At 47.1% G+C, this 27,521-nt stretch overlaps 4 protein-coding genes across 9 annotated transcripts; all 4 read left to right on the forward strand.

The window, feature by feature from the left end:
• Nucleotides 1–293: 293 nt before the first annotated feature.
• Nucleotides 294–4,672, forward strand: LOC120657672 (U-box domain-containing protein 33-like). Of its 3 annotated transcripts, none has more exons than XM_039936074.1 (7): nt 294–738; nt 1,381–1,502; nt 1,690–1,811; nt 2,000–2,104; nt 2,439–2,763; nt 2,850–3,017; nt 3,119–4,672. In XM_039936074.1, the coding sequence occupies exons 1-7, from the start codon at nt 510–512 to the stop codon at nt 4,532–4,534; spliced, it is 2,487 nt and encodes an 828-aa protein (XP_039792008.1). In that variant the 5' UTR covers nt 294–509; the 3' UTR covers nt 4,535–4,672. The 3 variants fall into 3 exon arrangements, with proteins under 3 accessions (XP_039792008.1, XP_039792009.1, XP_039792010.1); XM_039936075.1 differs by having other exon boundaries at nt 337–738; nt 2,868–3,017; XM_039936076.1 differs by lacking the exon at nt 294–738 and having other exon boundaries at nt 1,484–1,502; nt 2,004–2,104.
• A 150-nt stretch (nt 4,673–4,822) lies between these two features.
• On the forward strand, nt 4,823–10,696 carry LOC120657673 (signal peptide peptidase-like 4). Of its 2 annotated transcripts, XR_005668262.1 has the most exons (15): nt 4,823–5,077; nt 6,063–6,221; nt 6,312–6,423; nt 6,983–7,099; nt 7,262–7,413; nt 7,514–7,696; nt 8,039–8,079; nt 8,217–8,373; nt 8,480–8,533; nt 8,613–8,705; nt 8,811–8,953; nt 9,121–9,191; nt 10,010–10,093; nt 10,195–10,612; nt 10,662–10,696. XR_005668262.1 is itself a non-coding variant. In XM_039936077.1 (14 exons), the coding sequence occupies exons 1-14, from the start codon at nt 4,913–4,915 to the stop codon at nt 10,323–10,325; spliced, it is 1,662 nt and encodes a 553-aa protein (XP_039792011.1). In that variant the 5' UTR covers nt 4,823–4,912; the 3' UTR covers nt 10,326–10,696. The 2 variants fall into 2 exon arrangements, 1 of the variants encoding a protein (XP_039792011.1); XM_039936077.1 differs by having other exon boundaries at nt 10,195–10,696.
• Nucleotides 10,697–11,984: 1,288 nt separating this feature from the next.
• On the forward strand, nt 11,985–13,464 carry LOC120657675 (aquaporin PIP1-5-like). The gene is made up of 2 exons (XM_039936079.1): nt 11,985–12,871; nt 13,039–13,464. The coding sequence occupies exons 1-2, from the start codon at nt 12,101–12,103 to the stop codon at nt 13,132–13,134; spliced, it is 867 nt and encodes a 288-aa protein (XP_039792013.1). The 5' UTR covers nt 11,985–12,100; the 3' UTR covers nt 13,135–13,464.
• Nucleotides 13,465–20,930: 7,466 nt separating this feature from the next.
• LOC120657676 lies at nt 20,931–26,825 on the forward strand. 3 transcript variants are annotated; one of them, XM_039936080.1, is made up of 7 exons: nt 20,931–22,060; nt 22,149–22,270; nt 24,561–25,169; nt 25,268–25,559; nt 25,806–25,971; nt 26,055–26,157; nt 26,264–26,825. In XM_039936080.1, the coding sequence occupies exons 1-7, from the start codon at nt 21,212–21,214 to the stop codon at nt 26,379–26,381; spliced, it is 2,259 nt and encodes a 752-aa protein (XP_039792014.1). In that variant the 5' UTR covers nt 20,931–21,211; the 3' UTR covers nt 26,382–26,825. The 3 variants fall into 3 exon arrangements, with proteins under 3 accessions (XP_039792014.1, XP_039792015.1, XP_039792016.1); XM_039936081.1 differs by having other exon boundaries at nt 20,950–22,060; nt 26,099–26,157; XM_039936082.1 differs by lacking the exon at nt 26,264–26,825 and having other exon boundaries at nt 20,950–22,060; nt 25,806–26,014; nt 26,099–26,117.
• The last annotated feature ends 696 nt before the right edge of the window (nt 26,826–27,521 follow it).

Genomic DNA, 27,521 nt, shown 5'->3' on the forward strand with positions numbered 1-27,521 from the left:
ATGGTCTAGAAAAAGGATGGTATCATCTGCATATTGGAAAATCGACAAGCCATTAACCACAAAAATCAGGTACGTGAGGATAAAAGAGAGCGAGTTTCATGAGATGAGAGAAGTGTTATCAACATAACACTCCTCCATCATAACTATCAAGTTTTTCAATTTTTAATGATGGGTCAAGACCTGCTGGAGTCATGCCGGGATATGGTGCGTATATATATACTTGTCTAGAAAACATCTAGTTGGAGCTCTTGCTAATGTTTTGTATTGTGCAAATGAAAGCATATCCACAGGTGCTCATGGGATATTCCTGTGATATGATGATGCACCGTACCGCCGCGCGATCGAGCCTGATTACTAGTCAGCATGCATCAGCAGCCACCAACCCGTCTCGTGTGTCCTCGCCGGCCGTTTCATCATATCATTCAGCAAGCTCTCGATAGCCTCCTCCTCCTCCGCCGCCACCGCCGCCGCTATCCCTCCTTCCCTTCCCCAGCTAGCTAGCGTGCGACATGGAGGAGGAGGTCGAAGCAGCAGCCATCCTTGGCCCTGCCGCTGCATTACGTTTACACGACCACGACGACGACGAGCAGCCGCAGCCGGTGTACTGCGCCGTGGGGGGGATCGGCAAGAATGAAGAAGAATGGAAGGCCAACCTGCAGTGGGTGCTCGCCAACGTCCCCCGGAGCAAGCGCCTGGTCCTCGCGCACCTGCGACGACCGCCCTCCCGGATCAACATGAGTGCGTTCCATCCTGGCCTCCTCTTGCTTCTTCTCTTATGCTTCCTCCGATGATCCTCAACTTCTAGCTACGACATATACTATCACTGAGTTGCAAATTAGTATTGTTGCTTTGTTTCGATCCTTTTGTTTCTCCATCTCCCTACCGCTCATCATCCTCCTTTTTCTTGCAACACGTGCAGTACTAGTACTCATTGCTATCTCTTGTTACTTAAGAATAGAATTACATGACTACTACTCGGGTCTTGTTTAGTTGTAAATTTTTTTGGAATTTTGACACTGTAACACTTTCGTTTGTATTTGGTAATTATTATCTGATCATGGGTTAACTAGGCTCAAAAAATTCATCTCGCAAATTACAGACAAACTGTGTAATTAATTATTTTATTTAGCTACATTTAATGCTTCATATACTTCATACATGCGTTTAAAGATTCGATGTGACGAGGAATATTATAATGTTTTGAAATTTTGGATGCAACTAGAGAAGGGCTCGATCAAATAAACCGGTAGCTCTCTCGCTCCTTCCTGGAAACTAGCAAAGGACGTTGTTAATTGGTCATCACCGTGCATGTGTATCTGGTTGCTACGACATCCACCTGCAGTCAACACCGTATTTATGATTCTGCTAATCTGCTTGCAGTGGGGGCGTGGGTCCCAGTGAGCCAGCTTGCAGAGGAGGAGGTGACTGCGTTCAGGCAGCTGGAGGAGGACAAGATCGGCAAAGTCTTGGACAACCTCCTGGACATTTGCAAAAGTCAAAAGGTTGAAACCAGTAGCTCATCCTCGATCCCCTTCCCAACCTGTCAATGTCAACATGAGTTCTGACTGATGCATGCCTTGTCGATCATCTATCTACAGCGCTGCAGATTCAGCACTGTCGTCCTAACTAGAGTACTAGAGACCTGCTGTGCATGTGACATCTGATCGAATTCCTGAAACTAACTCACAGGTCAATGCGAGCAAGATCATCGTCGCTACCGATGACACCGCCAGGGGCCTTGTACAGCTTGTTGACGATCATGGGGTCACCGAGCTCGTCATGGGCGCTGCATCTGATCGGGCCTACACCAGGTACAGCCGCTCTTCTTTTGTTTGTTTGGGGGCAGACATCATACAGAGATTCAGTTGTTCAATTGCTTGCTCTTCTTTTATTAGTCTTCTTTTGTTGGCGTGCCTGAATTCGGTCAGTCAGATATATGCAATAATAATTCATCCATGTTGAATTGTTGATGCATGCATTCAATTCAATGTGGTGTTAGGAAGATGTGGGCGCCAAGGTCTAAGAAAGCACTGACGGTGCAGCGGAAGGCGAATCCCTCGTGCAAGATCTGGTTTGTCTGCAAGGGAAACCTTATCTGCACCAGGTATGCAAATGCAATGCATGCTTCTAAAGTCTTGGTTTAATTTGCCTGCAATTACTGAAGCACAACTAGCCAGAACCTGGGACAGCATTATTGACAAGACTCAAGGCTGTTGGATTGTGACCTAGTATCTGTCTGAAAATTTGGCATTCTTCTCTGAGCTTCATTGCTGTTTTCACACCAAAAGAAGCTGAACGATCAAGGTCACAGCAATAGTGTACTATGATTCACTCGAATTAATTCCTTGTTTCAATAGTACTGCAAGGCACTCCTATATGCTGTGGACCATTTCCAAATGGGAATTACCGTACCTGAACTGAAACATTTATGTGCATAGGGAGGCCAGCGAGGGAGCACACGGAGCAGAATCATCCACAGCTAGCACAAGTCCCAGGTTAAGCACTTCTGGCTGCTCAAGATCGAAATCCTCACCGCGGCTGCACCGCAAGACATTCAGGACGCAGGAATCAAACGACCCCGCAACGGCATCATCAGTTGACGAAACTCCTACAAGGTGGGTCGATGCAATGGATCACACCATGGACATGGAGGGCTCGGCTCCAGTGTCTGAAATTGTGGAGCCCGGAGATGAACCAGCCGCTGAGCAGTTGCTGCGCGGCGAGGTCCAAGAGGATCAGCAAGCACCTTCGCCTGACGGTTCGGTACGTGCAATTCATTCCTGAATAATGGGCATGTAACATTGCATTAGTCTGTTTTCGGACAGTGAACAGAACAGTTACTGCTGTAGTTCATTCCGTTTCGCCAGGATGGTGCAGGTGAGATGAGGATGGATGACGCCTTGTATGAGAAACTCAAGTACGCGCTCATGGAGGCCGAGAACCTCAGGCATGAGGCGTACGAAGAGACCCGCCGGCGTCAGATGGCCGAGCGCGAGCTCGCCGAAGCGTCCAAGATGGTAATAAGCAAGCGAATCTATCGCGTCAAACAAACTAGGCAACCAAATTCAATAACATAATTTCTCCTGAGAAATCACAGGAATGAATGCAATGCATGCAGGCCGATGACGCGGAGAGCTCGTACCAGCGAGAGGCGAAGCAGCGCAAGGAAATGGAGGACATGCTGGCGAGAGAGCGCGCGGCCATGGAGCAGGACAGGCGAGAGCTCAACGACATACTGGACAAGATACGCCAGGTCGACGACCGGAGCGCCGACCTCGAGCTCCAGATCTCAACCTCGGAGCGCATGATGAGCGAGCTCGAGGCCAGGCTCTCGGAGTCCTACAGCCTCCTCGAGACGCTCCGGCCCACGACGACGACGGCGAGTGGGGAGGGAACCGAGGGAGCCCAGGACGGCGGCCAGGGAGCGAGCTTCTTGCGGCTCGGTTACTCGGAGCTGGACGAGGCCACCAGGCACTTCGACGAGTCGGCAAGGGTTGACGGCGGCGGCGACGGTGGGCGGGGCAAGGTGTACCGGGGGGACCTGCGCAACATGGCCGTCGCCGTGAAGGTGCTCCGCCGCGACGTGGCCGTGGACGAGGCCCGGTTCGCCCGTGAGGTGGGAAGGATCAGCGGCGTGAGGCACCCCAACCTGGCGACGCTCGTCGGCGCGTGCCCGGAGGCGCGCGCCGTCGCGTACGAGCTCGTCCCGGGCGGGAGCCTGGAGGACCACCTCTGCAGAAGCGGGGGCGACAGCCTGCCGTGGCGCGCGCGCTGCGGCATCGCCTCCGGGGCCTGCTCCGCGCTGGCCTTCCTCCACTCCGGCACCTCCAGCTCCAGGGCGGCGGTGCACGGCGACGTGAGGCCGGCGAACATCCTCGTGGCGGGGTCGTCGTGCAAGCTGGCGGGGCTCGGCACGCGCGGGCTGGTGCGCCGCGGCGGCGTGGCGGCGGCGCTGGCGTACGCGGACCCGCACTACCTGGCGACGGGGGAGCTGACCCCGCGGTGCGACGTGCACGCGCTGGGCGTTGTCGTCCTCCGGGTGGTGACAGGGATGCCGGCGTTCCTGGCCAGGAAGGCGGCGCGGGAGGCCGCGCGCGGCGGCAAGGCGTGGCACGAGGTGCTGGACGCGGGCGCGGGCTGGCCGCCGGAGCGCGGGCGGGAGGTGGCGCTGCTGGGGCTGAGATGCTGCGGCGGCGACGACGGCGTGGGACTGGAGGAGGCCCGGGGCGTGCTGGAGGCCGCCGCGTCGACCGGTAGCGGCGGCGGCGCGCCGGGCAGGTCGCTGTCGGACGCCGGCGCGCCGCCGTCCTACTTCGTGTGCCCAATTCTGAAGGAGGTGATGCGGGACCCGCAGATTGCCGGCGACGGGTTCACGTACGAGGCGGAGGCGATCAAGGAGTGGCTGGGCAGCGGGCACGACACGTCGCCGATGACCAACCTGAAGCTCCCGACGCAGAAGCTGCTCCCAAACCACGCGCTGCGCGACGCCATCCACCACTGGCGTGCCATGCACTGCTATGAGCAGGAGTACTAGTCCAGACTGCCGAGTAGTCCACGCGATCTCTTCTTCTTCTTCTTCTTCTTTTTGTTGTGCAAAATATTCCTGATTGTCTGAGTGTGTGAGAATTTTTGCTAGAAAAGAAAAAGACTTTTGAAGCTTTTGGGTTGCAAATGATTTTTCATTTAAAATTCCTTTTCGTTTTCAGTCAGAAATGACGTAAGCACTGTGAGTCCGTGTCGCATGGACGTGAGAGGAAGGAGAAGAGACTGACACTGACTGGCCGGCCCCACCCTCGGATCTCCTTTGCCTGGTCCCACTCGCTCGCAGAAGCAAGAACCAAATCGATCGAGACAGTACAGACGACGAAAGCGGAGGAAAAGCCGAGGCGCTTCGCCTTCTCCGTCAGATGAGATGACAAGATCCGCGCGAAATCCAAATCCAATCGCGCACCCGCCTCCTCTGCTCCTGCTCCTGCTCCTGCTGGCCGCGCTCGCCGGCGTGGCCGCCGCCGGGGACATCGTCCACCAGGACGACGAGGCCCCGAAGATCCCCGGCTGCGCCAACGATTTCGTCCTGGTATACATGGCTCCCGTCGTCTGCCCTTGTTTGTTCAGCTGCTTTCACTGCGCGGGTTTGGGCCCCAATTTTGGATTCAGGGTCGGGGGAAGGGTCCCGACCCTCGGATTGGGGCAAAGTCTCTGCTACTTGTGCGGTTGCTTGATTTTAGGTTGCTTCGATTGGAAGTCTCTGCTACTTGATTTTACGTCTTGCATGCACCAGTATGTATCGACTCAGGAGCACCTTTGCTCGCAAGTTGTTGGGGAACAGCTTCGTTTAGGGTATGCTAGCGGGGGTGCTCTACTTTCTGATTTGTTCCTGATGAATGCTGTTTATTTGGGGATTATGTATTATATATTACATATGGTATGGTCCGATGCCATTGTGTTTTGAGCCCAGGTAATCAAGGTAGCACTCAGTCTCATCGGCAGTCCGTATGCTTCGACATGGACTAATTGCTTTTATACGATTCATAAGGATCTTCTTGCTGAGAGCAAGCTCCACTAGCCAGCAGCCCGCGAGAGCACCTTCATCAGAAATGATGGCATTTACAACTTTCTAAGTTTCAAATGCTGGGAATTTGCAGTTATATTTGTTACATTGAGATTGATCCGACCCCCTGTTACCTGGTCGAATTCAGATGAACTCCACCTTTAGTTGTCAGCTTATTCGATTGGACTGACCTCATCGATTCAATCTAATCTTTTATCATGGTTACATGTTTATCTTGGTGCTCCATCTCGTTCAGTATTGCCACATCTGAGGGCCATTTATGTTTACCTAACATATATGGTTCTCAGGAATTATTGCAATTTCCTGACTCAGAAAGGTGCTTGGTTCATTGATAACAAACTAGTCAGCTAGAGCCACAATTCATGCGCATTGTATATGCTTCACGTTCAGTTGGTGTCTTTACTTTGGAAATTCGAAAGTTTGTTCTTTAGCACATTACTTTTAGTTTCTACAATCAATCACCTGTCCCTCCCTCCCCCTTTTTTGTCAGGTAAAAGTGCAGACCTGGGTCAACAAGAAAGAGAAAGATGAATTTGTTGGTGTAGGTGCTCGGTTTGGCCCCAAGATAGAGTCAAAGGAAAAGCATGCCAACCGAACAAGACTGTTGTTAGCACAGCCTTCTGATTGCTGCACCCCTCCCACAGAGAAGGTTGCCTTTCTGGAAATGATAATTTAGCTGTCTGCCATTCTTTTGTTGTCTTATGCATTGCTACCTAGTGATTGCTTATTTCTTTATTAGGTTTCTGGAGATATTTTGTTAGTGGAGAGGGGACTCTGTAAGTTCACTAAAAAAGCAAAGGTTGCTGAATCTGCTGGTGCTTCTGCCATTATAATCATCAATGATAAGCATGGTATGCATTGTATATGAAATCCGTTTCTGGCTTCATCGAAAGCTCTACTTACAAGTTTCAAGTTACAATTCCTTCCACTCATGTCCTGTGTTGGAGTACCATGTAAGCAACTGATGAAATGAGGGATGTGATCAGCTTAGTGATTTAGTTATGCCGAGCTTATACCTTTTTTCACCACTAGGATGATTTTTTTTATAATTATGTTTGTACCCTTTTGGTGTTTATCCCTCTGTCTCTGAGGTCCATGGTCATCATCTTTTGTAAGATTAATCCATTAAGCATCTGTGTTTTCCCATGTCTCTTTCTACTATCACGAATTCTTTATTTTACGATTTGTGGTGTTTATTTTTGAGGTTTCATTGATCTTTTTACCTTTGAGTTTGACAGACTCATCTCTAAGCAATAAACCTAAACGATCTGGTTCCTTTGCAGAAGCCCTAACTCGTAGCCTCTTTTCCCTACCGTGATCCATGTCAATTATGCTGTATGTAAATGCATATACACGAATGCTTCTGTGTGGTTTTAGTCGTCTTCTGAGTTCTGACATGTGTGCTTGCAGAGTTATACAAGATGGTGTGTGACCACAATGAAACAGAACTAGATATTGGTATACCTGCGGTTCTTCTGCCAAAAGATGCAGGCTCTAAATTACGAAATCTTCTCTCAAGTGGTGAAGGTAATTTTTTACATCTTCTGTTATTCACTGTTTTGTGTCATATTCCTGTGAGTATGCATATGCCTACATTTCTTTAACTTTTTATATTTTTGCTAAATTGAGAATTGGGTATTTATTTTCGTGTAAGATAGCTAACAAGCTACATCCCCCCCCCCTTTTCAGTCTTAGTGCAGCTGTACTCTCCAGATCGTCCTCTGGTTGATACTGCAGAAGTGTTTCTATGGCTTATGGCAGTTGGTACCATTCTTTGTGCATCATACTGGTCAGCATGGAGTGCCAGAGAAGCAGATATTGAACAAGAGAAGCTTCTGAAGGTTCTAAACCCATATCTTGTTTGATTTCTTATTGCTGATTAATGCTTACTTGGTTTTACCTACTTGAAAAGTGTTATTGACAGATACGATATTTGTATAGGATGGCCATGAAATTCCACCAAACCTTGAGGCTGGAGGTTCTAGTGGTATGGTAGATATCAACATGGCATCAGCAATACTGTTTGTTGTGATCGCATCATGCTTCTTGATAACGCTCTACAGGCTGATGTCTCATTGGTTTGTGGAGCTTCTAGTGGTTATATTTTGCATCGGTGGTGTAGAGGTGTGTACCATTTCATTTTTCTTTCTGGTATTGTATTTTAACTTTCTTATATATGCTTCCGGAAATTAAATCACCCAAATACCCAAAGCACAATCTGTTTTGGAAATATGGTTTCAATTTTGGCAGAACATTGAGGCACTTCCATCTTTTCTGCAATGTGTAATTTTGGAAACTATTACAAATTGACCAAAGAGCTTATGGTGTTTTTAGAATGACCTAGTCTAATGATGTGTGTTTACTAGATAACACCATGAATCATCATTGATTCTGTTGATTGTTGCACATAGTACTTTACCTTTCATATCTTGAGCTCCTGTGATGTTTTTTCCCTTTTGTGTGCAGGGTCTGCAAACATGTTTGGTGGCCTTACTGTCCATGTCAAGGTATGCTCTGTAAAGTTTTCTTTTCTTTTTCTGAGTCAAGATACACGTTCAAACATTTCTTAGCTAGCTCTCTCTAGCTTTTGCAGCTACTTGTGTTTCTTCTACTGTTAGTAACTGTTATTCATGGGACCTTTCAGGCGGTTTAAACCTGCTGCAGAATCGTTTGTTAAAGTGCCATTTTTTGGAGCTGTATCATACCTTACATTGGCAGTTTGTCCGTTTTGCATTGTATTTGCTGTTCTGTGGGGTGTTTATCGCCGTTTGCCCTTTGCTTGGATTGGGCAAGATATTCTTGTGAGTGTAGTTCTGTTTTCAATGATTTTTGTTGAGATGAATCTGTGATATTTTTAATATCTTTGTTTTTTATAAGGAATTAATATATTTGTTTGGTGGTCTTTAGGGCATTACTTTGATTGTTACAGTCATCCAAATTGTTAGAATACCTAACCTCAAGGTAAATATTCCTTTTGGTCTACGCTTTCCGTTAAGTTAAGCGATTGGTACTGACACCTGTTCTTGCCTGGTAACTTCAGGTGGGTTCTGCCCTCCTAAGTTGTGCCTTCTTATATGACATCTTCTGGGTTTTTATCTCCAAGATGTTGTTCCATGAAAGTGTGATGATTGTGGTACGTACGAATGACCACTGGGTTGCTATTTGCCATCAGTTAGGCATCTAGTTTTTTCTTTTGTTGTCTGCTAGACATCTAGCTATGCTTGTTGTTTGCTTGCAGGTTGCACGTGGTGATAAAACTGATGAAGACGGTGTGCCCATGCTGTTAAAGATTCCACGGATGTTTGATCCATGGGGTGGATACAGCATCATAGGCTTTGGCGATATCCTTCTTCCTGGGCTGTTGATTGCTTTTGCGTTAAGGTTGGTTGCAATTTTTTTTCACCATGTTCATCTGTCAGTACCAGTGGGCATATCAGATGTAATTTCAGTAGTACAGTCTGCATAACTGTAATCACTTTTCTTCACATTCTCTACAAGTACTTATCTGGCACTAAGTTATGAAATACCTTTTCTCCCCGTTTCTTTAGGTATGATTGGGCTGCCAAGAAGACGTTGCAATCCGGCTACTTTTTGTGGTCAATGGTGGCATATGGTTCTGGTGATATATCATCACATCCTCCTTCGAATTTTAAGCTCTGTGTGCTAGACTGCTAGTGCATTCATCTTGCATTAAAACAATGTTAGGTGGATGAATACGATACTAATGATGGTACTGTTAAAATTATTCCTAAATGATGCCTTAAGTATGAACACCTAAAAGTGCTATTCTTGATTGTGCATGCATCTTATACTTGATATAGTTAAAATGGTGGAATTAGAAAAGATGGTACTGACTGTACTTTATCCTTTATTTCAAAAAAAAATAAATTTCTTAATTTGACCTTTTTTGGCATACAGTTGCATCTTAGCAATCTCTGCCTTTTAAATGGGGCTGCACATTTCCCCTGTGCTCATTGTTACTAGTTTCTGCAACTTCTACTTTCTGAATTTCTCGTTATCTTCAAATGCTATCCAACTCAAATGGCTTCCTGTGCATGAATGAAGCTACAACAACGAAAAAGTTTGCTTGCATCATTGCAATATGTTCTGTTGACGATGAATGCACATATTTTCATCGTATTACAAAATCCACCTTGGTTTGGTGGGTGGGCCCTTGTGTAAGGAGCTGGTTGTGTGTTGGACCTCAAAGCATGGGTTAAGGCCCGAACCACAGGGGCCAGTTTTCATGACCTTTCTTGGCTGGGCTCCGGGGCGGTCTTCTCCCACCGGGTAGATTCCAATTATGTGAAAGCAATTTTGTGTTAACTGATTAAACTGACTAGACATTTCTTGTTTATGTGGATATACTTTTTGTGTGTGAGGTATCATGATGTTGTTTCACCATAGTTTGACATACCATGTTTTTCCCCTTTTCAGGCCTCCTAATTACATATGTTGCCTTGAACCTTATGGATGGCCATGGCCAGCCCGCTCTTCTTTATATTGTACCTTTCACGATCTGTAAGTAATTCCTTGCCCTGGATGGTGAGACGAATTTCGTGCCATGTCTTGTGGATAGGCTATTGTCGCCTTATTTTTAACAAATTCCCAAATTTCTGTAGGTACCTTCTTAGCGCTCGGCATGAAAAGAGGTGAACTAAGAAACCTGTGGACAAGAGGACAGCCAGAGAGGGTGTGCACACATACACATCCATCCCTAAAGGACTCGGCTGGCCCAGTCGGATCATCATAATAAATTCGGCTAGGCTGACAGGGCCTGGCCCTGGAGAATGTTGCTGATGGTCCTTACTCAAATTTTCTTTGGTATAATGGTGTGTGATGTAGTGCAAGACTCGGCTGATTTGTGATCTACCCTAAATAGGATGTGATGTAACCCCCTTTTATTGCGATCCTCGTTGTATAGTAGGGAGTGTGTATGTATAACGCTGATATAGTTAGCTGTTTCACCATATAAAAGATGCGGGAAGTATAGGAGCTTAGCTCGGTATTTTCAAGAACCAGAACTGGGTGTGCCTGCGATTGTCCCAGTACCTGTGGAACTCAGGTCTTTGCATCATAACCACTCTACTTGTTCTGTAACAGTAAAATCCTGTTTCGATGTGATGGATCTCTGGCGCATCTCTTGTGTGGATGTCAATTTACGCGCGGTCTGCAAACTGTGTGATCTCGTGCGGTCATCTGAGGACCTGTTCTTGATCTTTCCTGGTGGACAGGTGGCAAGAACCTAGTGGCTTTGTCGGCGAGGTGACGCGCCAGTTCTTGAACTGGTAAGAGTTGTTTTTTCCCTCCCTTTTTTTTCTCGAGAAAAGAAATACTGTACGCAGGGACTGATGCATGAGACAAATTTCTTTTTTTAAAAGGAGTGCTTCTTCTTCTTCCTCTAGTGCGCCTGGCTTTCCGAATTCTTTTTGGTGCAGGTGAGGTGAGGGTCGGAGCCGGGGGGTGGCGCGGTGTGCGGCCAGCGATGAAGCAGCGGCTGCCGTCCCAACGCCATCGCTGTCCTCCTTTGTCACGCCCCTGTTGTGTGTGGTCGAGTGGTTGGGTCGTGACTTGCGCATTGCAAAGGCTAGCGTTTGGTCGCCCTTGTCCATTTGTTGGATAGTGCCTCCTGACTCCCCATGATCATGCATGATGCATCATGTCCTGCTGTCTCAATAATAACTCTCTTTTTTTACTGCTACAGCTGCAGCTGGCGCGTGCTACTACTGCTACCCTACCTAGTGGGTGTTTTGCCCCCCATGCATTAGTCCGCTTTGCAAAAAGCTACCGTCGATTCTCATGGAAAACTCTCTAGTTCTAGGTGGCAGCAGGTGCAAATCTCTTTTTTTTGTTTTCTTTTTCACCCTTGCCATTGACCGATCATGCATATATTTCTTTTTCACTCTTATCATGAGATTATTTAGCTTTTGGCTGTGCTAGGTTTGCTGTTTAATTAATTAGCAGGGTATGGTGGTGGCGGGTTTGTGGCTATCATTGATCACGGGATTAATAAGATATATATATACTAAATATATATATATATATATAGTAAATAGTACTAGTAGAGACATCACTCGAGACAGCTAGATGAGCTCACAAAGGATAAAGCTCCGAGCTGACCACGCTGTCCGTGTCTAACTACTCGTAAACAAAAAGGCCGCAACTTTATCTCTAGCTATCTAGTTAGTAGTAGATATTCAGAGGCGGCCTTCTTTATACATGGAGGCATGGAGGTAGCTAATAAACCCTATCACTCACAGCCACTGATTACAATAGTATAATTAAGAAAACCTTACCGGCCAAGCCCTAGCTATATCGTCCGTCTTCCACCACTAATAATCGAGAAATGGCAGCAAAAACAAACAAGGCAAGCTAAGGGGCCTGTATGCAGTTTTGTTGCCTGCCGCTGCTAGCTATATATAAAGGGAGGCCGGGCTAGCTCCTGATCGAAAGCAGCCATACATACATCTCTTCTCTTCTCGATCGATCGATCGATCGATCAGCTTCAACTTCTTAATTAGGCAGCTAATGGAGGGCAAGGAGGAGGATGTTCGGCTTGGCGCGAACCGGTACTCTGAGCGGCAGCCCATCGGCACGGCGGCGCAGGGCAGCGACGACAAGGACTACAAGGAGCCTCCCCCGGCGCCGCTGTTCGAGGCGGAGGAGCTGGCGTCGTGGTCCTTCTACCGCGCCGGCATCGCCGAGTTCGTGGCCACCTTCCTGTTCCTCTACATCAGCATCCTGACGGTGATGGGCGTGAGCAAGTCGTCCAGCAAGTGCGCCACCGTGGGCATCCAGGGCATCGCCTGGTCCTTCGGCGGCATGATCTTCGCGCTCGTCTACTGCACGGCCGGCATCTCCGGCGGCCACATCAACCCGGCGGTCACCTTCGGCCTCTTCCTGGCGCGCAAGCTCTCGCTCACGCGCGCGCTCTTCTACATGGTGATGCAGTGCCTGGGCGCCATCTGCGGCGCCGGCGTCGTCAAGGGCTTCCAGCAGGGCCTCTACATGGGCGCCGGCGGCGGCGCCAACGCCGTCAACCCGGGCTACACCAAGGGCGACGGCCTCGGCGCCGAGATCGTCGGCACCTTCGTCCTCGTCTACACCGTCTTCTCCGCCACCGACGCCAAGCGCAGCGCGCGCGACTCGCACGTGCCCATCCTGGCGCCGCTCCCCATCGGCTTCGCCGTCTTCCTCGTGCACCTCGCCACCATCCCCATCACCGGCACCGGCATCAACCCCGCGCGAAGCCTCGGCGCCGCCATCATCTACAACAGGTCACACGCATGGAACGACCACGTGAGTATTTATATCCATCGGTTTCATTTCATTTCATCATTTTATTTTATTTTATATATATATATATATATCGCCAATTACTATTATACTAATTAAGTTACTATATATATATACGAATTAATTATAAAATTGATGATGATCTAATTAATTAATTTGTGCGCCCGCAGTGGATCTTCTGGGTCGGCCCCTTCATCGGCGCTGCTCTTGCCGCCATCTACCATGTGGTGATCATCAGGGCCATCCCCTTCAAGAGCCGCGACTAATTAAGCATCTATGGCACCAGCAAGGGAATTGCATGCATCGGCTAGCTCATCAATCTCGATCATGTCCTCAATAAGAAGCTGCTCGATCGATATCCGGGCTATGTATGTGCACGTACGTGTTTTGTACTTTATGTCCGCGTGGGTGTGTGTGGTGGTGGTGCTGCTGCTGCTGAGGCCAGTGTGTAATGTTTCTTGATTATTGCATTTTGCGCCCTCAGCTCTTCAAATAGTAAACTTGGTGTCCACTAGTAGTAAATTAAATCAAGCATGCATGCATATGTGTAAAATGATAATAATGTACTATATACATACTACTTCCTTATTGCAACAGCTAGCTAGCCTCTACTCTTCATCATCACCACCTCAAGTTCGAGTGTTGTGCTACTATAGAGAATTAAAATTCAGAAGAAGCTCGCGATCATGTACTGTAATAGCATTAAATTACTGTTATTATTATATTCGCACGAATGTGACTTGTCCTAATTAATTAACATAAAAGTCAAAGTTCATGGTAGCAATTATAGATATTGATCAAATTAAATAAATAATCCTTTTTGCAATGCCGGATAAGGTTGCATTGGACGATACCCAAGTTTAATTACCCCATCATCCAAATGCACTACCTAGTGTCTCATGATCCATCGGTCGATGTATGAGTAAATTAATTAATAAACATGAATTCAGAACGTGGATCGGAGCATGTATATATATGTGTGTATGTTTAAAAGATGAATGGGGGCTAGCTAGCTAGCCATTTAATTTGAAATTTCTGTGCGCAAGCATCATCATCGTTTTGGTAAATATATGTGTACAACTGTTTTAATAATCACTTGCATTAGTTGGGGTTGGGATTAGGTAGCTGCAGTATCGTATTAATGTATTATGTTGTGATTTATCGTATTGGGAAGAAAAGAAGAAGTCGGTGAGAGGTCTCTTTCGGAGCAGGGCATCATGGTAATATAATGGCCATAGCCATATAGCTAGCTAGTGTGATGCCACGTTGTTGCTGCCTTGCTGGTATTTATTCCCAAGAGCGAGCACCGGCGTCTTATACTGTATGTATGTACGTACGTACGTACGTTAGGTATTGCTCAATTTGCACTGACTTTTTTTTTCCGTCAATCAATCGAAAAAACCGAAAAAGAAAAAAGTCGGCAACTCCAAATGAGTGGGCCGGGCCCAACTCTATTTCTATTTTTTTAGCAGAGCCCAACTCTACAGATGCCGGGAGAGCCCATCATCGGCCACTCCTCCAAAAAATGGGTGGGGTGGGAGTGAGAAGCACACCAGACGCCGGGCCTAGCCTGATTTTTGTTCGTTGGATTCGGCCTTTTTTTTTATTTACCCTGCCAGTAGCGTCAATTCAAAAATCTAGAAGAAAATACGGAAAAAATAGTGGAGTAGCACTATTATGAAAACATGAAAAAATAGTACTAGTTCATTAGGGCAAGGCAATTCGATCCAAGAGTGTGTAATAAAGGCAAATTAAGAGCCCGTTTTGGGAGGGCTTCTTGAGCGGCTTCGAAACCGACTTCTCAAAAAGACCTACCAAGCGGTGCTTCGAGCCTGGCTTCGACTCCAGCACAGAAGACCCAGAAAATTCGATGACTAGAGTAGGAGGGAGGGTACGAAGACACAAATTGCAGCTCCGCGTGGCTTCGGCTCCATCTCGCGTGCTATCTTTACCCTTTGTGTGCGTTGCGCGCCTCCCCACCGCCTCTTTGCACGCTTGCCGGGCAGCGCCAGGAGCTGTCCCGCGGTGGGGCACGGCGGGGGCCTGGCGGCTCGGGGAGCTTGTGCCCACACTCTGGAGCTTGAAACAACGGCGAGAGCCTGTCCCCCCGCCCTAGAGCTTGATGCAAGGAAGGAGGAGGAAGAAGAACACATAAGAAGAGAGGAATAGGTAGGGAAGAAAAGATAGAAGGAAAGAAATAAGGAGAGAAAAACAAGGGAAGTATGGATATTTAACCTTTTCTATGTACATTAATAATTAGGAGGAGCTATTTTGCAAAATATTTTCTAAAAACGATTTCAGCTCCATCAGAGAAACCGCTACATTAGAAAAGCTAGAGTCGGAGCTGTTTTTAGAGGAGCCGCAGCCCCGCCAAACAAACCCTAAGATAAGCAGCACATATATAACCGTATTTGTATTTCGTTTCTGTTCTTATTCGAGGAGCAGTCGGTTGCAGAGGTGTTGGGTTGAGGAACAAGATTGCTCAGGGTTTGTTTCTGCCGGGTCTGCACTACTGCTGCAGAGTCTGGTTCGGATGAGTTCCTAATTCCTATGGAGCTTGAGGAAGGTACTCCTCCAATTAATACGGCGACTGCAGACATAGAGTCACGATATGAGTGCTTTCTTTATCGTCTTGCTTTGATCGGATGCAACATTGCTGTTATCACTTCACTGTTAAGACTATCAATGCCACTTTATTTTCTTCTACTCCATTGACTTGCTAATATTTTACTTTTCTTTCCTCCCTTATTACCTCGATCAGTTTATATGCTGACTTGGTACATCTGATTACTTTCTTCAGGCAATGTTAAGTGTGACAGAACCGCCAAATTAAAACTCAAATTAAGCTAAATAGCCATTATTTGAACACATCAGGCACATTTGGCTTAACGGTTTAATTTGACAGTCCTTTCGAAACCGACATTCCGATCGAAACAAACACCAGTAATCCCACGCGAAGGTGAGCGCAGGTAGTACAAACATGACGAGTACATATAAATATGATTACAATACAGGGTAGGGTGCATTAAGTGTTACAAGCCTGGTTTAGGTACATAAAATAATATACAAGTGCAACGGAAGTTTAAAACAAAGTTCTATACAGGAAACCTGACGTCTATAACACATGAAGCGCAGAGTCGAATCACACACTCAGCCTGCGGGTGTGTGATTCGGTAACTAGCAAGGATTAAGCATCTGGTCCGGGCACCTCCCAACCATCCGCGCCAAACTGGAAGAACTTAGCACAATAAGGGCAGAAGTCTATCTCATCCTGACCTAAAATAGTTTGAGCCACAACCCTGAGTATACTAATACTCCGCAAGAATTACCCGACTATGGGTATACATAGCCTATTATCTAGACATGCACGGCTTTCTGGCTGTGGGTTATTTTGCGGAAAAGCAAATAAGAGTGAGTCCTTACTTTCATTATTTTAGCTCAAGATTAGGAATGATACCTATTTTCTATGGTTTGCATATCTATACCAATCAGTGTGGAAAAATAATTGATTAGGTACAACTATACTGATCATCTCATTCACTTTCATGTTCTTACTACGATGTGACTCGGAGATTAAGGTGCTCATGTCCGAGAGCGACTGACGACGAATCGATCCGATTTAACCTTGCAAGGTGGACCTAACCAACCCGTCGGACAATACAAACCAACCATTCCCCTCCCCGCCTCGAACTATAGGACCGCCCCACCATCATATGGTCAGCCGAGCTCAACGTGAGACCACTAAAAGTAAACATATGCAATCCCATTTCTCCGCGACTACTCGACTACCCCAGGAGGTGAGTTGGAGTCCTGTACTTTCGAGATGAGGCAATACTCGGCTTACCGGTTTCGACTACCTCCTACTCCCGGTATGCGGTTAGTACAATTCAAACATGATCAGCAGGGCGGACAACGGTACGGTCCTTAACCGACACAGACGGGGCTAGACAGTTCCCGTCCGGTCTCCAATTCTTTTCCTTTCCTCCATATTCCAATACTCCATAATCAAATCATAAAGACATTCTATATCTCGCGAGTAACAGGACATTACTCGACTTCTACCGAATCCTAATTTTAGCATGGCAAGGATAACGACATATACATACTAGTATTCCGACCAATGGAACCTAGGAATCATGCAACTAGGGTTTCATCCAACGCCTAGAAACTTAATGCATAAGCAAGTAAATCCATATATAACATTTCATAAGTTAAAATACTGGATTATGCTCCGGGGCTTGCCTGTGGGCTGCTGCTCAGAGCTAGTGTCCACTGGGCCTTGGGCCGAGTTGTCACGAAACTCCTGCGGGCCTGGCTCCGTCTGCTCCTGCGGCTCCGCGATCACCTCGTATACGACTTCCTCGGTCGCGGATTCTATATGTATGCATATGAAACAATGAGTAAATGTCATGCATATGAGACAACGAGTAAATGCCAACATGACTTTGCCATTAGATGATAAACATTAAACAAATTAACAATTTACATAAAAGGATGCAAGTATGGTGATAAATAACTTTAACCCTAGTGCTAGAAACAATTAGAGGCCAAATTATCAATTAGAGCATGATTTACTATAAAATAAAATATGACTAGCAAAGACATTATTATTTGCCTCTTATAATTTGTATAAAAATTTACATGAAAAAATATTATTATTCTTATACACATATTTAAGTTTGGTTACCTTTTATATTCATATACTAAACTAGGTCCTATGAGTATGAAAATTTTATGGTGGATCACTCATGCTTAAAATAAGCTACTGCAAAAATTTCACAATTTTTAGATTAACAGATCTATAGAAACTAATTAAGCAAGGCTAAACACACTTTAAATTTTTGCAGAGATAAAAAGGTCATTTTGTCACTGTGGATATTTTTCCTCCATAGATCTTACTCTAACAAATCCAACAAAATTTATTTCATATTTTTCACATTTTCCCTTGATTTTATATGGAATTTACAAGCTACGGCCGAAATAAAATACAAATAAAAGAAAAATCCCCTTAACCCCTGACCCGTGGGCCCCAGCGGTCATTGAAACAAAACAGAAGGGGGGGGCGGCCAGGCCAGGCGCGCACGCCATGGCGCGGCTCGCCGGCGCAGGGGGGCGAAGCCCGCGGCGGCGGCGGCTGACGGCGGCCTGCGCGGTAGCGCAGCAGCAGCGGCGCGGTGGGGCCCGCGCGCGCGGCCCCAGGCGGCGGGATGGCCAGCGGCGGCGGTGCCCTAGCGGCGGCGCGAGGCAGAGGAGGCGGCGGCGCAGCTCGTGCCGGCGGCGGCGGGGCCAGGCGGCTGCGGGGCGGCGCGGGGTAAGCATTAGTGGGCTCGGGCGACGCCGGTGCTCGCGCTAGCGTGGGGGGGGGGGGCAGCGCGAGCGCGCGCGCGCAGCGTGCGGCGGCGGCAAGCACGGCGGCCGGCGGCGGCAAGGCGTGGAACGAGCGTGGAAACCTCGCGAACGCGAAGGAACGTGGAGAGCATGAGCACCAGTGGCTCACCTAGGGACGATTTGAGCCGTCAAGCGAAGAAAACGATGACCGGACGAGGGAGTTCGACGTCGAGGTGGAGCTCGGGCGGCTTTAATGGCTGGCGGCCGGAAAAACTTCGGTTCCCGGCGAGATAGGGCTTGGAGCTAGGTTTGGAGGGGTTGGGAAGGAAGCTAGGTAGGTGATGGAGCTACGGGTGCGATGGATTTGAAATCCATGGGGAGAAGCTCGCGAATCGGGCCGGCGAACGCGAGGAGCTTCAATAGCCGTTCATGGCGAATGCAGGGAGGAGAAGGAGAGGAGACGCGTCGCAGAGGAGAGTGAGGCAGGTGGCGAGCTCGGGGAGAGGAGCGTGGTCGACTTGGCGACGCTCGACGGCCGGAAAATCGGGATCGCCCTCCACGACGGCAACGACACAGCGGGGGAGCTTCAGGAAGGCCTCGGCCTCCATTACTGCGGACTGTGCCGCACAGGGAGAAGTATGGGAGAGGAGAGGGAGAGAGACTGACATGTGGGGGCCACGTGTAAGGTTTGATTTTCATTTAATCTCTAATTTTTGGATTGTTACATTAAGCCACATGCCTCCAGTACACAATAGATAATGTAGTTATTAAGGCCCGGAACTACTGGAATACTGGTATATTTTAGTTAGAGCAAGGGCAATAAGCCAGCCCGCGCGGCAGGCTGCGAGCTCGCGCATGCGCCTGCTCTGCGCCTGCTGCCGGCGGGGAGCGAGCTGCTGGGTCTGTCTGGGTCCACTCGCAGAGTGATGTTTTCTCGTTTCGTCCGGCGGCAAGCAAAACGGCAGCTTTATTCTCTCTCTTCTCTTCTCTTCTCTCTCCTCCGTGTAGGATTCAGTCTGCTTGCAGCCTGCTATAATCCTTACTCTTACTGGTACCTACTAATAATTAAGCCAATGGCGCCACTGCAAGAAACTAGCATGGATTTGTTTGCCCTTTCTTGTCATGACCCTGCCACTCGCCAAGCATATAGCTGTGCTTTTCATAGATATTGCAAAAAGTTCAATGCATCATTTCACTTTGTTGAAAAGTAGAGGGGACAAGGAGACTTAGGGAAGGATTAGGGCCTATGAGCACACAACCCTGCTTTCTCAACACAAAAGATGCAAGATTACCCCTGCTTTGTCATCACTGCTCATGATTCAATTCCTCGGGGAGATCAATAATAACACAAGAAGAAACACGCTGCTTATTACAGTGTCTTTTGTGGCATGCATTCTTAATTCAGATCTTTCAGATGCCTAGCTATCAGTAAGTTAAGAGACAATTCTTGGGCACAAAGGAATGGTGATCCCTCAATGCGGCTCCCTGTCTGGCTTAGATTTATTGCCATTTTAGCAATCATCATACCTAATCAAAATACCTGATAGCTAATTAAAATACCAGTCAGAACGCAGAAGTAGTTTTTTTTTTAGATAATGGCGAGTCAAAAGTAGAGCTAGCAGGATAGACTATCACTGCAAGACTGAAACATCCTCTTTGCATTTCCCAACTTCATGTTTGTTCAGAACATTGGTCTCTGTCGAATCCAGTTGTATCGTCGAATTACCTGAGATTTCCTGGGTATAGACTGAACATTCAGGCATATGTAGGTGATTCCCTGCAGTAAAAAGTAAAGAGTTCAGTTGAGGAAGATTTTTGAATTGCAATTTTTGTAAAAACAAAATTCATGTTTCGTTGCACTCGAACATCACTGTCCAACTTTCTCCAGTCTAAATAAATAGACAAATAAATGAGTACGTAGGACTGACTGTAGGAGTATCATCGGGTCCTTTTAGTTGAGTGGCGACTAGCTTGTCTGTCGGTGGTGCATTCAGTTCTACATTTTCTTTCTTTAACTGAGTTAAAAAAATGCAGTTGTCTTGAGCTAAAACTACATGCACGTGTGGATTGGAAGGATCTTTTTTAATGAGGTGAATTTGTGCACGTGTAGCCACAAAATGAGGTGAATTTATGAGAGTTAGGTAGAGAATGTAAAATGTGGGTGCACCTGATCTGAAATGGGCATTTCAACTCCCCCAACTCCAAAAGCAGCATTTTCTTGAGTGAGAGTAAGAGTAAGAGAACAGCTTTCCTCTTGTGGCTAGCCTTCATTCTTTTTTATTATTATTAAGCGGATGATTTAAAATCATTGTCCTGGCGTGGTTTTGATTTGCTGGCCTGGGATCATCACCGATTCTGTTTCTGCAAATAAAAAAGAGGGAGAGAAGAGATGAGGTAGAGATTGTCCCGCAAGCAAAAGACAATTCCACGTGTCCATGGGTGGGCCCATTTCATCCGGTTTCGCTACTCCGATTCCGTTTTGTTCAATTCAATTATTAATCCAGTAAAGTAATTACGTGTACATTCTGCACTGCAAAAGCTTTGCTACAAATACATACACACGTATAGGAAAAAATCATGATAATACGTAGGAGTACGTATCAGAAGAACCGAAAATACGTACACCCAGGACCCACCCGCAGGGGAGGACGGAGGGACCCACACCAAATTTGCAACAACCAAAAAAGAAAAGAAAATTTCTCTCTCTCTCTCTCTCTCTCTTGTTCGTCTTCCACCTTGCTCTCTCTCTCCTTCCCTCCGTGAGTTGCGTCTCCTCCTCTCCTCCCCTTTCTTCCCCACCCAAAATCCAATCCCTTCCCCACCCCACCCCGACGAGGCTGGCTCCCAATCCAATCTCCGATTGCTCCCGAATGCCTCCGCCCAGCCGCGGCCCCAGTCCCGCCCTAATCCCCACCCCGTCCCCTCCGCATTAGCCGATTCTATCTATCAATCTATCCCCGCTTGCGGATTATCAGAGCGGACGGAGGCTTAGGGCACCACCATCCCGGGCCGCGCATGGACGAGTACCACCACCACCGTATGGGCGCCGCCGCCGACTTCCGCCGCGACCTCGAGGACCTCGTCTGCGACCACCTCGGCGGTTGCTTCTCCCCGGCCACATCCTCCTCCTCCTCCTGCTCCGCCGCCGCCGGGGGCCATGACCCCGACGAGGCCGAGTCCTCCGCCGCGCGCAGGCGGAGGCGGGAGTCGCGCCTGCTCAGCCGCTGGGTCGCGCGCCAGGCCGAGGAGGTGCTCTCCTCCATGGAGCGCGAGGTCGAGCGCCGCAACCGCGAGGCCGAGCTCCTCGCGCTCGCGCGCCTCCACCCGGTCTCCACCCTCGACCCCTCCTCCTTCCTCCTCTCCGAGCCCGCCACGCCGCCGCCGCGCCCGCAGGCGCCCTCCCCCACCGCGCCGCCCTCCCTCCTGCAGATGTGGCGCGAGCTCGAGCACCGCCGCGCCGACGCCCACCAGCCATTCGACCGCGAGCCCTCCACGGACACCGCCGACCGCGACCGCGTGCGCCAGATCGCGCGCCGCCTCACCGACCCCGCCCACCGTGCAACCGCCGTAGCCGCCAATGGGGAGTGGCTCGGCGAGACGGAGAGGCAGAGGGTCAGGCTCGTAAGAGAGTGGGTGCAGATGGCCAGCCAGCCGCGAGACTCCCGTGCAGCCTCACGCAGGGATGAGCCTGGCGCCGGGGACAGGGACAGGGACAGGCGAGGGGAGCCGCCTCGGCTGCGCGGCCGACAGGCACGCTTGGATGTCATCACCCGGCTGGCCAGGGAGCGTCAGCGCGAGCTGCAGGGGATATCAGGCTACCATGTCGTGTCGGAGTTCCCTCACCGCAGCCGCAACCGCATCCAGGTGGGAAGCTCATGGCATTACGTTGCAGGAACCGCTTACCTGTGATGTATGTCATGCATGCATTTTTCTAAAATGTGTGGTTTTGCAGGGATTGCTTAGAGGGAGGTTCTTGAGGAATGGGGCGCTTCTGGTTGAAGAGGAGCGACCACCGTCTGTGGCAGCGAGAGAGCTCGGGCAATTGATGCAGAGCCATCGTACGCTCACCTTGAGGTTAGCATTCCTTCCAATTACAAATCCTATGGTCATTTGAGCTATGTTTTGATTTCTATCCCCTAGGTCAATGCAAGCAATGTGCTCCATGCCCTTTAAGTGCTAATGGAATGGAACTCTAGGCTGGATAGTTCAATTGCATCAATTTGACCTGTTGTGTAATGTGTAATGCAGAATGTTCGGGTTCACTGCTTATTTATGTTATTTTGATAATTCTGATGTATGAGGTTTCGAAGTGAGAACAGTTGCTACTTGCCACTCCCTTATATTAGAGTATAGGCTAGAACCTAGCTGTACAGCTTCATTTGTGTTTGTGGTCCCTTAGCATTCTGGGGTGTCTCATTCCTTGGTCCACTAGCACATTGCTTGTTCACCCAGTTTTCCTTATCCTTAGTGGCAGAAGTGTTTTACCAGGGCAACAACACAGCTTCTGGTTGATTTTCTGAGCCTTGTTAACACAGATTTATAGCTTTGTTTCATGCCCTGCAAGCATCTTTTGGTATCCTAACTACACTACAGGTGTTGTTCCTACAAATATTCTGTGATGGTAATCCACCATATTTGACCTAAAAGTCTAGTAACCAAGGCTTAGGACTTATGAGTTGCTTGCTTGTATCAAATTTCCCCATTATTAAGGAGCCAAGTCTGGAATTAGGAAAACATGGGCGTACAACGAACTCAAAGTATTGCTTATCTCGCCGTGACATTTGAAGATACAGCGTGATAAAACAGATTGGAGTTGCTCTTTTGGATTGGATGGGTGTTGATCAGATATTTAAGCTATTTCAATAATGTGAAAGAGAAACCTTGCATATAGTATCTATTTGTGTACATTTTTTAGCAAGTTAGTGTAATTCGATCATGCGATTTGTGCATAGTGTCATAATGGTACTGAGATTACTTCTGAAATGAACCAGTGACCATCTACGTATGGTGGTTGTGTAACTAGTTCTCAAAAGGAAAATTGTAGGGAAGGTTTCAGGTGCCACTGCAGCTATAACTTCACTTATCCTTTCGATGTCAGGTCATTCTTGTTACACACCAACCAAATAGTCTTTTGATACTGCAAAATGTATTGATGATGTAGATTAGCATAATCTGGAAGTTAGGGTCCCTGCACTGAATCCATGTCTTTTAGTAGTTTAATAGTGATACCAACTATCTTGTACCAACCACATCCGCTCATCAAGCTATATCTGTTGTGATCTTTTATTTACCTCCTTTTGCTGAAGAGCTCCTCTTTCTTATTCAGAGTATTGATAGCATAATATGATGATATGATCCACTCTTAACAGTAGAGTTGTTGATCAATGCAATATGTTTTTAATGGGTAAATGAATGACTCCTGCAAACAAGGGATATCATTTCTTTTATTACTACCAGTCTCAGTTCTGAACTTCTGATACATCAGTACCATATATATGTTTGTTTATTTCTGTACCACCTGTTGCTTCATTGCCAATGTTGTTCCTGATACCTTGCTGTCTCTAGAGTCCTTCTACAAGAAGTATCATTTCCTTATTTTGTCATGGCCTTCGACAAGCAATCTTGATGGTGTATTTATATTAAGATATCATCTCTTGATGGAAAATCTACTTGACATTTCCACGTGTCTGATCTAGATATTACAAAGATATAATTTGTCAAAGTTAGACATGATTGACTGCCACACCTTGTCGGTGACACTTTTTCTGTGTCCGGATGGAATTTATCTAATTTTAAACGGTAGCACATAAAAAATATTTGTTTCAGAGTGGTTAAAAGAAGGAAAAAGTAGCAACAACAGAGACTACTGTTGGTGTTTATGTTCTCGTGACTTCTTTTCCTATAATTTACAAAACTATAAGACTAATATAATATTGTTCTGGGTGCACTGCTGGTAGGCTTGACAAGTGTAGATGCTAGGAAAGAGGTATCCTGGAAAGACAGAATTGCAAATTGCCAAACTGAGAAGGCTCTTTAGAATGTAGTTTATTTTTACACGAAATAGAAATTATTTTATTAACATTAAAATGGGAATATCAAAAGTTTTTTTTTATGAACAGCATGCATCTTGAGTAATCCAAATTGTATGTGTGTGTAATATCGATGTTCACACGAGCCTGATACCATAAGCTGGAATGGGTGTTCTGCCTGTTAAGATGACGACTGTAATGCAATTTACATCCTTTGAGTGTTCGTGTTCTGTCCTAAGTCCTCGACAATTGGAGCACTTGCTAGTATTACTGTATGTAAGATTTTCAGACATTGTTTCAAATTAATAGAAGGCGACTTATTGTGCTTTTTTCAGATCAGAGAGCGTTGTAAGTAGTCAAGATGTTAGCCAGTCTGATGCTTCTGTGCCTGAAAGTGGTAGATTACTAGGTAATGATGAATCCCAGCGAGGGGCTGAGTCCAGAGCTTTTACTGATAGTGAGGATTCAGCCCAAGCTGTGCTGGAGAATGTGGATTTACAAGAGGCAGATGCAGATCATGCTGAGGTACACTCTCCGAGTATACCATTGGATGACACGGTTGTAGTGCAAGAGTCTCTTACTCAAGGTGACAATATGAGGCAAGATGAGACAGAAGATGGCACGGGATTCTGGCAGTCATCTTTGGATGGCAGTCTTGATAGATGGCCCAATGAGATTGAAGAGGTTGCTGACAGAAATTGGGGAGGTAGTGCAGAAGATTTACACAGTGAAACTTTGGAGGATGACGATAGGGAGCATGATCATCTCCAAGTGGAGCATGATGATTGGCACGACGATGAGTCTCATGGTACTGTGGAAAACTGGCAAGACGATTACCAAGATTCCACACTTGATACAGGTCCCATCCCTAGGACTGAAAATAGGTTTATCCCGCCTGATGATGACAATGTGTACAGCATGGAACTTAGAGAATTACTTAGCAGGTATTTTGACCCTAAATGTGGAAATTTCTTCTAAAAACTCGTTCTTGATTTTCCATCTAATGTCATTCTCAAGCTATTTTCATGTCTTGAATTGCCAGGCGAAGTGTATCCAATCTTCTGAGTAATGGCTTCGGTGAAAGTTTGGAGCAATTAATAAGGTCATATGTTCAGCGGCGTGGTCATGGTCCCCTCAACTGGAACCTTGATGGAGCTATGCCCCCTTCTAATTCGCCAAATGAAAACCAGGAACAAGAAAGGAACACTGAAACTCGGCAATTCCAGGGTCCTGTCAACAGACCTGGCCTCGTTATTCCTCCTCCACCTTTGCCACCGCGGCAACCATTATGGCACAGAGAACTGCGTCATAACAATTGGAGCAGCAGACACAGGGTACACCATGCAGATCCCGTGTGTTATCTCATCATTTATTGTTTGGTGCCTTTGTGTAGCAAGGAAAAAAATTGTATTCTCATCCACAAGTGTTGAGTAAAGAAAAAAGGCGATGTTGTGATCATGAGATGTGGGATTATATTTGCAGTGATGCCACGGTTCTTAAATTTGCTTGGGTATCTTGTGTTATTATGTGAACAAGAGAAGTTCATCCTTGGGAATTTATTTGGTTGTGTTTTTTTGCAGGAATGGGATGCTATTAATGATTTGAGAACTGACATGGGTAGACTTCAGCAAGGGATGAGCAACATGCAGAGGATGCTGGAGGCGTGCATGGACATGCAGCTGGAATTGCAACGTTCAGTGAGACAAGAAGTGTCAGCGGCCTTGAATCGATTTGCGGGCGCTGAAGGTTGGATGTCCCCCCCCCCTCACCATTGGCATTCATTGTGCAAGTATGCGTGCTGTATTAATTTGCCTTATTTTGTCTGTCAGGATTCTCTATGAATCTATCTGACGATGGATCAAAATGGAATCAGGTGAGGAAGGGAACCTGCTGCGTATGCTGCGATACTCAAATCGATTCTCTACTGTACAGGTGAGAAACCCCTCTGCACCTAAAAGTTGGTTGTAGCAGTCTATGCATGCAATGCAAAGGCTGGTGTATATGATCTTAAAACCCTTTGGGCGATTGATGATGGCAGGTGTGGGCACATGTGTACTTGTTCCAAATGTGCAAATGAGCTAGTGCGGAGCGGTGGCAAGTGCCCGCTTTGCCGGGCCCCGATCGTGGAGGTGGTCCGAGCATACTCGGTAATGTAAAGTTGGTGGAGTGGGAGTACATTGCTTGATTACGGTAGGAAAGGGAATAAGTTAACGGCAAGTGAAGTTTTGGTGCAAGTGAAGAAGCTTGTTCATTCAGGGAAATGGGACAAAAAAAAAAGAGAAGAGGTCTCGTTTTTCTTCTTGGCTCCTGTATTTCTTTTGTGTATCTATAGGTGGGTGGGGGGGTGGGTTGGGGGTTACTTACGTGCATATTCGTTGCCTTGCTGTTTGCGGATGCATATGAGACGCGAGCGGCAAAGGGGACGTACCATTGATTCTTGAAAGAGCTTGCGTTGGGAAGGGTAAGTTGTTTCGCTAGCTGTATATTCTTTCTTTCTTTCTTAACTTTATACACACACTCACTGATCCTCGACTGAACCGGACACCAGCAGCAATGGAATGAATGAATGATGTATAGTCACTAGGTGGTCTCCTTGATTACTTTCTGCCTTTGATGATTCCTGCTCATCCTTTGCCAATTGTTTGTATCCGTCTCTCCTTTTCCTTTCATCCCCGCGCATGGTCGCTGCTGTCTTCAACTGCGTCTACTTGGCCGCTAGCTGCAACTGCAAGGCATTTTCTGGGCCAAGGCCAAACCAAACGGGTCGGTCCTCGCGGTTTTTTTATTTTTATATTTTTTATTTCCGTTTTTTACAAAAATATATTTTCGATTTGGAAATTTATAGAAATATACCCGGCAGCCGAGCGGCAGGGGCATATCCGCAAAAAAAAGATGAAAAAAATTGTAGACAGGTCCCTGGAGCCGGTCGCCTAGCAGCGGGGCGGCCGGGCCCCCCTGCCCGCCCGGCAGCGGGGCGGCCGGCTCTCCCACCTCTATATAAGGGTTGGCTGGTCCCCCCACCCCTCATTTGCATCACTACAATTCCAGAAACAAAGAAAAAAGAGAGAGGGAGGGAGAGAGGCGAAGCCCTGCCGGATTTTCGAGCCGGCGACTGCAGGTAATCAAAATTCTTGTACGCTTTACAAATAGCATGATTGTGTGTCCAGATATGTCGAGCAATTATTTTTGTTGTAATTATTTTTGTTGAAACAGTAGATTAGCAATCAATTTAATATCATGATTCTGTGTCCAGATATGTAGAGCAAGCTTCGTTTTCAAGTTCATTATGGTGACGG

Source organism: Panicum virgatum, chromosome 1N (assembly GCF_016808335.1).
Source record: "Panicum virgatum strain AP13 chromosome 1N, P.virgatum_v5, whole genome shotgun sequence".
Taxonomy (NCBI): domain Eukaryota; kingdom Viridiplantae; phylum Streptophyta; class Magnoliopsida; order Poales; family Poaceae; genus Panicum; species Panicum virgatum.

Bases quoted from the DNA above. Each gene is read 5' to 3' on its own strand.
- LOC120657672 (XM_039936074.1), top strand. From the start codon at position 510: ATGGAGGAGGAGGTCGAAGCAGCAGCCATCCTTGGCCCTGCCGCTGCA. The intron at 1,812-1,999 runs GTACAGCCGCTC...ATGTGGTGTTAG, and splicing joins TCTGATCGGGCCTACACCAG to GAAGATGTGGGCGCCAAGGT. The intron at 2,105-2,438 runs GTATGCAAATGC...TTATGTGCATAG, and splicing joins GGAAACCTTATCTGCACCAG to GGAGGCCAGCGAGGGAGCAC.
- LOC120657673 (XM_039936077.1), top strand. From the start codon at position 4,913: ATGACAAGATCCGCGCGAAATCCAAATCCAATCGCGCACCCGCCTCCT. The intron at 5,078-6,062 runs GTATACATGGCT...CTTTTTTGTCAG, and splicing joins GCGCCAACGATTTCGTCCTG to GTAAAAGTGCAGACCTGGGT. The intron at 8,534-8,612 runs GTAAATATTCCT...TGGTAACTTCAG, and splicing joins TTAGAATACCTAACCTCAAG to GTGGGTTCTGCCCTCCTAAG.
- LOC120657675 (XM_039936079.1), top strand. From the start codon at position 12,101: ATGGAGGGCAAGGAGGAGGATGTTCGGCTTGGCGCGAACCGGTACTCT. The intron at 12,872-13,038 runs GTGAGTATTTAT...GTGCGCCCGCAG, and splicing joins CACACGCATGGAACGACCAC to TGGATCTTCTGGGTCGGCCC.
- LOC120657676 (XM_039936080.1), top strand. From the start codon at position 21,212: ATGGACGAGTACCACCACCACCGTATGGGCGCCGCCGCCGACTTCCGC. The intron at 22,061-22,148 runs GTGGGAAGCTCA...GTGGTTTTGCAG, and splicing joins GCAGCCGCAACCGCATCCAG to GGATTGCTTAGAGGGAGGTT. The intron at 25,972-26,054 runs GTTGGATGTCCC...TTTGTCTGTCAG, and splicing joins TCGATTTGCGGGCGCTGAAG to GATTCTCTATGAATCTATCT.